The 9,901-nt window shown below is 38.1% G+C and overlaps 1 protein-coding gene across 3 annotated transcripts in view; it reads left to right on the forward strand.

Annotated features, from left to right (window-relative positions):
• ANKRD10 (ankyrin repeat domain 10) overlaps positions 1 to 9,843 on the forward strand; it is a 35,603-nt gene extending 25,760 nt beyond the window's left edge. For 2 of the 3 annotated variants that reach the window (XM_006770691.2, XM_006770692.2), the window contains exons 5-6: positions 5,045 to 5,140; positions 8,238 to 9,843. In XM_006770691.2, coding sequence (XP_006770754.1) covers positions 5,045 to 5,140; positions 8,238 to 8,713 — 572 coding nt within the window. In that variant the 3' untranslated portion in view covers positions 8,714 to 9,843. Of the gene's footprint in view, positions 1 to 5,044; positions 5,286 to 8,237 lie in introns of all 3 variants that reach the window. The other variant, XM_015568433.1, reaches the window with a different exon arrangement.
• The last annotated feature ends 58 nt before the right edge of the window (positions 9,844 to 9,901 follow it).

The following is a 9,901-nucleotide window of genomic DNA, read 5'->3' on the forward strand; positions in this document are numbered from 1 at the left end:
TACCTTGTTTTTAGCCAGTAATTTTGGGGGTACAGCTCTAGAATTGTGAGTGGGGAAGGGTACTGTGAGTTACAAACTTAGTAACTTAGAGTTTTATTTTTGGAAACATTTGCCCTAAGAAGTAGGCTGTGGTAATGCCAGATCTCAGATGTTAAGCTGACCTCATGGTTTTGTTTTAATCAAATAGGTATATTATTGATCTTAGCATCTCATACATATGTGTGGGTATTTAATATTAAAACATGTTTTAGGAAATTATCTTGGACATGAATGACTCAGTTTAAAATTAGCAGTAAGAACTGTCTCAGCACACTTTTCCTGGGATGAATTTAACAGGATTTTCACTTTCTGTTCTTAGTTGTTCATGTTGACCAGCCTTAATGGCTACGGGAGGAAGAAGGTAGATGTGCCTTAACACATTTGTTAATATGTGTTAGCTAGTTATTCAAACATGAGATTCAAGAAGTCAGATTTTTTATTTTATTTTCTTTTTAATATATTTTATTGATTTTTTACAGAGAGGAAGGGAGAGAGATAGAGAGTTAGAAACATCGATGAGAGAGAAACATCGATCAGCTGCCTCCTGCACATCTCCCACTGGGGATGTGCCCGCAACCCAGGTACATGCCCTTGACCGGAATCGAACCTGGGACCTTTCAGTCCGCAGGCCGACGCTCTATCCACTGAGCCAAACCGGTTTCGGCCAGATTTTTTAATGTAATTATTTCTATGGAGTGTCATATATAAAATACTTTTATTTTTTTATTTAGTGTTCTCAAACTTAAAGTAAACGGCTGTATTTGTGTGGTGTTTTTTGTGTTTTTTTTTTGACCAGAGAGGGCACTTGATTGTGTTAGAACAACAAATGGTTTTGTCTTAATCCTTAACACATAGCATTTTAGAAATATAATTTGAATGAATTATAATAAGGACCAAGCATTTTCTGTGATTTCCACTTACATTCTTGTAATCTTGAATTCAGGCCTCACGTGCTAGTCTGTTTCCAGTGTGTGCGGCTACAGTGGGACTCCACCACTTGCACACCTTCAGGATGGTGTGTTTCACATCCACTTCCATTCCGTGTTCCTTTAACAGCCCCAACCCCCTCCACAGTTTTGCAGTACTGCCACTTTTGCCTCCCCACTGCCCTACCCTCTTGAATTTCCCCAATCCCTGTTCTACTGCAGTTGGGGCTGTGTCATAGTTCCCCAGAAGGTTACTTTACAGAACCCCTTTTGCAGTGGCCTTAAATACTATTTTTAACAGGATGTTTATTTTCAAAAGTAGTTATTTGGGTTAATGTGCTCCATAATAGAACAGAGAATAGTTCTAACTAGTAATAGCTGGTGGGAAACCAAGGAAACATTTCCCTCCTGTTTGTTTTTTTTTAAATGGGGATCTGAGATCAGAGTTCCCAGTTCAGTGGAAAGACCACAGGGGTGTGGTATCCTGCCCCTGCCACTGTGGTGGGGGGTCAGCACCTGGGAGGGACCTCTGACGCACTGTAAAGATGCACAAAGGAAGATCACCATCTCACCACCGAGCTGCTCTTAAATCCACTGTCTGAAACTACTTGCCAGTTTTACACGTCAATTGGTGTGTTCGGTATGGAGTATAAGGCTTTCCTACATTTTAAACTCGTTCATGGTTTATGTAGTTTTAGAAGCTCCCTTAGAATTGGCTTTAGGGGTTTTATTCAACCCTTGATTTTTAGATGAAAATATAAATGCAGGCCTCTTATCCTGGCACCTTCCTGAATGGAGCATCTTGGCTCCAGAGGTCAAGGAGGAGAAGACTCCCTGGGCAGTGACTCTGCTTGTGTTTGCTTTGAGCCAGTCCTAGATGGTTTTCTGTCATAACTGCATTGTTTAATGTGTGCTAGAATCTTCAACAAATACCTGCTTTGGGAGTCAAAAGGTAAGGACACTTCACAACATGTTCAGTAATCTTTTTAACTGTGAAGGTAAATAAAACAGGAAGGGAAAGTGTTTTTCCAAAACAAAATTGACAGTTTTGGAAGAAGAATTCTGAAGTGTTTACAGACCTCCTTTCTCAGATGCAACATGGAATATTTAAACAGTTACTTTGGCTATAGGTATGTGTGAGAGAAAATACCATAGGTGACATCTGTGAATGTCAAGAGAAAGTCAAATCCAGATCCAATCATGACATAAAGTACAATTTTAAAAAGTAAATGCAACCTTAGTGCCCCTGTATAATTGAGTGCTCACTATATGCAGGTGCTGAGACTAAAGTGAAGACATTAGTATGAAATTACCCAGGGTTCTGGGGCAGCTGGATTATCAGCCAAGTAGTGAAATATCCTTGCAGATATTTTATGGGAAAAACTCACTACAAAGATAGTGTATCCTTAAAGAAATAATTAAATTCTAGGTTGTCTGCATTAGCATATGCTTCCTACATTGAAGAGTTTGACTATCCAAATACGAAAGCCTTTGTTCTTGTTTCATTGTCTTCTATTGAGGATCTTACCTGCATTAACAAAAGACATAATCTACTAAATGGAACAATTTTAGAGCATAATTCCTAGTGCACTGGGTAGGTCTCTAGCTAAGGGATTAATTTTTGCTTTAAAATGGCATTGTGCCCCAGGTCCTCTATATACACATTTTTGTTTCCAATGTCCCCAAACTTCCTTTGCCACGGACTCTGGCCCCCTAGTGGCAGGTCCGCCTTCATGTCCTGCTTCCACTTCTCTGAAATGACGGGTTAGTTTGATGTTACTGGTTGCTGTAGTTCATGTTTCTTGCTTTCTGTGTTTGCCCTTTCTGGCTAGAGTGTAGGTTTCATTTGTTGATATGGGTACTATTCTAGGCACTGGGCTCAAAGGATGAGTTGGCAAATACAGCTTTTATGAAGATTGTGGGGTAAGGGTGGTCTTCATTTTTTTTTTAAATATATTTTTATTTCAGAGAAGGAGAGGGAAAGAGAAACATCAATGATGAGAGAATCATGGATCAGCTGCCTCCCTCAGCCCCCCCCCCCCCAATTGGGGAATGAGCCTGCAACTCAGGCATGTACCTTGACCAGGACCTGAACTATGACCTCCTGGTTCATAGGTTAATGCTTAACTACTGAACCACACTGGCTAGGCTTATCTTTTTTTATTTCAGAGAGAAACATCAATTATGAGAGAGAATCATTGATTGGCTGCCTCCTGCACATCCCCCACTGGGGATTGAGCCCACAACCCAGGCATGTGCCCCTGACCGAAATCAAACCTGGAACCCTTCAGTCTGCAGGCCAATGCTCTATCCACAGAGCCAAACCAGCCAGGGCTGGGCTTATCTTAAAAAAACAAAACAAAACACGTGCAATTTGAAATTGCAGATATAATGTAGTTGCCACTTTGCCCAAGGAACACTGACACCTGAGCTCCACAACAAAACCAGACATGGAGTATGGCTACTAAAAGCCACCCTGTATCCCAGGGGGGATGTCTTTTTTACAAGGACATTTGTGGTTTTGCCACGATAGCCTGCACCTGTTCTCAGTGTACACCCGATTTGGCTTATCAGGCATTAGAGTTTGGAAAAGGGGGAAACCACACCCCGTGCTGAATGCAGGTTTATCGAGACTAAACTCCCGGAAGGTTGTATGGATTGTGACAACTGGTATTTGGAACACCCCTTTCCAGTCTTCCCCCTTACTGAGATGGCTTATTTATCGCTGATCTCTTGAAAGCATTGTTTCATAGTGAAAATAGGACCTGCCTTTCACTTATTTGGGGCTTGTAGAGGATTACAAAAAGCATTGAGCGGAAAAGACTGAAATCCATGGTTTAATGCCTCTGGTTTTTCAAAGCACCTCTATTAGTAGACTGTTTTTTGGCCTCATACCTGTGCAGACTTCTATTTTCTCTCAACTACACAAAATCACACTCTTCTGTTTCTCCCACATACTAATTCAGAATTTATTTCTCATTAAGACTACACTATCTTTAGTTTCAACAGTTAAGGGAATAATCTGGAATATGCTCATTCCTGTATTGAAAATGACTTGTGTACCTCTAAACTAGAAGTAATTAAAGCTGCAAAATTCAAGTCTTTGATTTTAAATTATTTGAAAGAAATATTTAGCACTAAATGTTATTGCTTATTCTTTGACCCAAAAATAATGCTAGTTATTTATCTGAGTAAAGACCCAGAAATGTGCACAAAGATGCCTTTATCAGGATATTGATTTGATTATGGTGTTCACAATAGGAAAGAAAACGGAAGCAACCCAAGCAGTAGCAGGGAATTTGGTGGCGGGCAAGTTATACAGCCGTACAATGGATTTCCAACTTTAAAGATTCTTTTGAATTTAGTTGATACGTTTATGCCATGGTAAATGAATAAAAGCAAAGCATAAAAATGATTTTTAGGATCTGATTTTGAAGAAAAATACATGCTTAAGACCAGATTTGTGTATATCAAATGAGAGTGGCTGCTCCTGAGAAGTGGGGATACTAGGGTTTGCGGGGGTTGGGGGTGGGGGTATTTCTGCACAGAGTATGTAGTTCTTGGAGGAAAAGTGATTAAGTGTGCATAGTAGCTTTTCTCCAAGATACAGAGAATAATTTTACAAGAAATGTACATATAGCATCAGCTCCAAATATCTTGGAACTAAAACTTTAATGTTATTTTATCTAGAAGCATAGGCAGTACCACACGGGAACAGTATCGACAGGCCTGTCTTGAGTCTTGGCTTTTACCTTATTTTCTGTTACTGAAATCTGATTTTTTTTTATTTGAGGATCATTTTCATGATTTTTATGTTACCAAGAACTGTCCTAGTATTTATGAAAAACAATTGAATGGACATTTTGAGGCATAATATAGAATATGCTGAATGTAAAAATATTTGTAATGCTGCGGAAAAGTTTCTCAGTAGTATACTAAGATCATTTGTCGTGTAGATGATGAAATTATTTGAAAATTTTGGAATGTTCAGTGCTCGAACAAAAAGGAATGAGAAACATTTGTCGTAAAGTCTTTTTGTATGTGCGTTGGAACTAAAATTGCCTTTGTTTCCTGTGCAGCTCAGAGCTTGGATTACTGCATGCCGCTCGTGAACAGCGAGGCAGAAGATGATGCTGACAAAATGCACATCGATAGAGAGTTTGCTGTTGTAACAGGTGGGAGTGGACAGTTTCCTGTTAGCTGCAACAACAGTCCAATGGTCGAAGACACCACACAGCAGGAGGGTGGTTCTGTTGGACCAAAAGAAATAGAAATATATACTGTTTCAGCAATGCAGACCCCTTGTCGTTGCAAGAATCAGTATGCATATTATTTCTAACAGCTTCTTTCAAACGAGTTTTGCACTTTGTTGTCTAGTGTTTCAAAGAATGTTATGTTATAATTTGCATATCTTGGGCAAGTTTGTAGATACAAGGATAAGTGTTTTCGGTGCATTCTATGGATATGAAAAATATAAGTGCAATCTCTATATTTTGATTTTAAACTTTTGCTTAATGTGCCTTGTTTAGTTTTAATAAGGTTTTGCATTTTTTCTGACGGAGGACTTTGGGTGAATACACTGAATGAACGCCTATTGCTAGTAATTTCAAAGCGATTAACAGCCAGAAGTCTGACTCGCCATAAACATTGAGAACTAGTAAACATTGTGGTTTCACTTGTAACCAGTCACGCCAGTACATAATCTGTCATTCGACGCTCAGTGGTTGCTCTGGTTTCTGTGCCACACGCTCTAGGTCTAGTAAAATGCTGACCACCGTGTCTCACAAAACACATTCTATACACTAACATTTTTAGTATATTAAAATTTTAGTATTGATAGTCATTATCCATTTTTAAAAGGCAAAGTCTCAGTTTCTTTCAGCTTTTTAAGATTTATCCATTTAGTTCATGCTTTTTTCTACAATCTTATTTAGGTACCATAAAAATATTTTAGCCATTCTTTTACTGTATTATTATATTTAGAAATAGATGCTGGCTTTTTAAAATTTTTATTATGTCTTTATGCCAAATTCTCTACTGGGGATAAAGATTATATATTTTGTTTCCCAGACTTACATGAAAATAATCATTTCTGTTCAAAAAAAAGTGTATACATCTTTCTAGAAGCTACAGAATTGTTATGGGAGGAGTCACCTTTTTGCCAAATAATTAAATGAATCAAAGCCAATTTGTTTTTTTAATGGCATTGCTACATGCTTTTAAAAAGGCATAAGTAATCACTCTTTAATCTTCAAACATTAATTCCCTGGGTTTTCAGGTTAAATTTAATACCAAAATGAACGTAACATTAAAAAAGCCATAATTTTTTTCAAGCCCAGCTCATCCCATATATAGGTGCCAAGTAAGCATCCTCATATTTTCTCCATCATTTCATTTATAACATTATCTGACTGAATAAGCAAACATTAAAATAGCTAAAGATTACTTGTAGCAGAAAAGTAAGTGGGTGAGTCCTGAAAGGCAGTTTGGAACAGAATAAAGTACAGTATTGGAGCTGGCCAGTGGGGCTATGTCTTAGCCATTTTCTAGCATGTCTGCTATTTGCATGCTCAGTTTTATTAGATTTCTTACAATGACATGAGGTGATCTACTAACCTTGATTTTGAGATTGCATAATTCACTAAAGGAAAGCAGTACTCACACTGTGAACATTAAACAAAAAAAAGTGTGTCTCGTTAACTCAGATTTCTGAGGCCATGCTCATTTACCTTTGCAGACCCAGTCACTAAAAATCGGATTTTCACCTTTGTTGGTAGTAAACCAGTTATTAATAACTATCAAACTTGCCACCATACCCATGAGTTTTATCACCCAGGAACAGTTTTTATACTTTAAAAAAAATTTAAATATTTCCCTGGAACAGCTTGTTTTTTTCCTTTTTATTTCACTTCATATTTAGTTCTTAAAACACTTGCTCTCTACCCTTGAGTTTTACCTAACTAGAAAAGCTATCATTTACTTTTTTAAAAAATTGTCATAATCTTCTGAAGAATTTATAATAATTATTAAACTATGATTGGCATTTAAATTGCCAGAAAATTGATGATTAATGGAATGTTTAGGAGATCTTTGTTCATTGAACAAGCTGTGATTTTTTTGTTGGCAGGGAGATTTGCAAAACACACAAAAACCTGTGTTCGAGTACAAGTCAGAGGTCTATAGGCGGTGAACCCAAAAGTGGCCCCTTCAAGGGACAGGCGCACTGTGTGAGATGTCAGGGTGACCAGATATGCAAAATGGGTCCTCATCTATTATAGCTTAGCTCTTCTGTGTTTAATATCATATCATGCTTTAATAGCGCAGAACATTAAAATTTAATATTAGTAAGCAAGACATAATTTTAGATCATTCTCTATACTGTGCTGTGAACTGTGAACATGAATATTAACTCTCTAGTGTCATTATACAGAAAAATACCTTGTAATTGCCTATTCCCATGTGCCCAAACGTTTTGTGACTGACATTTTTTTTGTAAGACATCCTTCTTTTAATGGATGCAGATTAACCTATCAACATTTTCCAGTATAAGTTGTTTTTGAAAGTGGAACCTTGGATGTCATGATCACCTTAATTGCTGAACTCAGAAGAAGCTGCAGAACTGCCATTGGCCCAAGACTGTGCATGAGAACCATTAGTTCCCGCCTGTGGTCGCTGTGCTGGGCACTGCGGAGCTGCTCGGTGGCACTGGCAGGAGGACCGTTAGGTTTGAGTGTGGAAGGGAAAAGCGGTTCCTCCGCGTATTCCTGGGTACGCTTTCCTGACGTGTGAGGAACGTCCAGGAGCTGCCTTAGTTCACCTGCTTCATAACCGCTTTCCCCTTGTTAAGTGCTGCAGAAGTTTGTGTTTTATTTCAGCCTTTTGTGGGAATCCCTACATTCAGTTCTGATGGACTTTCTGAGGGGTGATTTTAAAAACCTTTCTCCGAGAGGAGACTAAAATGGGAAGTTTTTTTGACAGCTTTTCAGTACCATTGGTATTTTTCATGCAGTATATTTGTCAACTTAAGTTTTTTTAATTTTGGCTTCCCAATACTCCTGAAATGGATAAATGTTTCCTTTCTTACCAGGCAAATGCTGCCGTTGTGTTTTATTTTAAAATCTATGTATGGTTTTCACTTTGGAAAAGGAACTGGTTTGTTTAAAAGAAAAGAAACTGAATAAGTCCTTTAAAATTGTAGCAGCAATGAAGCATTTTATAGTTTTCCTCCCCTCTGGTTCTGAATTTTGGTGACAGGTGTATTTCTTAATGCAGATATGAAAAACAGTAGCTCCGTATCGAATACATTGACAAACGGATGTGTCATCAATGGACATTTGGACTTCTCTTCCACGACTCAGATCAATGGGATGGAAAGCAGGAATAACCAGTGCTTAACAGGATCTAATGGAATTAGCAATGGATTAGTTCCAGGACCACCATTTCCGAGTAGCCAGGGTTCTCTCTGTGTTAATGGGACTGAGGAGCCAGAAAAGACCATGAGCGTTAACCCTGAGATGTGCGGTTCTCTGCACCTGAATGGGAGTCCAAGTAGCTGCATAGCTAATAGACCTTCCTGGGTGGAAGATATTGGGGAAAATTTGCACTATGGACATTACCATGGGTTCGGGGACACTGCTGAAAGCATCCCTGAGCTTAATAGTGTAATAGAGCATTCCAATTCTGTGAAGGTGGAAGAAAGGTACGACATTGCCGTCCTGGGTACCATGAACCTCTACCATGGCTCTTAAAGGCAAGTGGCCGGGCTCTGTCTGGAAGCATTAATCCTTCCTAGTAACCAACTCAGAATACTAATGTAGCATCAATTTTTAAAGGAATGCCACGACTTGTCCTATTTTTTTATACTTTGACTTTCTGAAAAAGCAAACTTGTATTTATACAAGTTCCTCGTGAGTCCTAGTGAAAGCACGAATGGGGCATATTTAGTGCATCAGAGTTTCTTCTGTAGGTAGCGAGACTCTGACGATGCACTTTTGGAATTTAATTTTTCTGCTGCCAATCTGTCACCATAAATTGGCAATTTTTCCTTTTGTCATATCTCATAAAGATAAATTGGAGGCAGTTAAAGAGGTGCTTGGTAATTTAACTCTTTGCACATGGGCATCATTTTGAAAAGCTTGCTTTTTCCTCATTCCTGCAGAATTTTTGAGAGAAGACAGCTATTTCCCTATGCAAGGTCCAGCCTTACAAAGATGACTTGCAGTGATTTGTATGAAGAAAACATTTGTGCTTTTCAAAGTTCTTTCATTGAAACTTTGCAACTTGACTTATAAAGGTCTCGCTTGTAGACAACACAGTGGTTTGGACACATAAGTCATGTCCCTTCTTTCCTGATTTAACTCACTGCCTGGGTTTCATTGAAAACACATGCAGCCAGGGACTGACTTCTGATTGATTGTTTTTATTACACATTTCCTACTTTGTCTCTAGAATTTTTACCGCAGATAACGGTTTCCTTTATATGTAGTGGAAGTTACTATTCGTAGGAACTGTCAGGTCAAAATGTGTAACTGACCATTCTGACTTATATTTTCTTTGTTTTTGTTTTTCTGGGGGTTTTCTGCTTTAAAATATATACCACTATGTATATCCAGTAAACAGAGAGAATTTTGAATCTCTTTTAATAAAATTGTTAAGTTTATGGTTTTATAGAAATTAGCTTTTGTTTAGGTGACACTGTGGTTACACTGTGCAAATATTATAATGGGTTTTTACTTTTCTGATTTTTGTAATAAAAATTGGTGAAGATAGAGAAAATGTCAAATGAACAAGCCAATGTTCTAGCGTGTTACTAACATTTTGTGTGTTTTTTTTAAACTGTCCTTTACAAATTGAATTAAAAAAATCCTCTCACACTCAATTTGTCCCTAGGGTGTAGTTTCTTTCCTCGTGAGGAGTATGTGTATGTATAAGGCGGT

This window comes from Myotis davidii, unplaced genomic scaffold, assembly GCF_000327345.1.
Source record: "Myotis davidii unplaced genomic scaffold, ASM32734v1 scaffold242, whole genome shotgun sequence".
Classification (NCBI taxonomy): Eukaryota; Metazoa; Chordata; class Mammalia; order Chiroptera; family Vespertilionidae; genus Myotis; species Myotis davidii.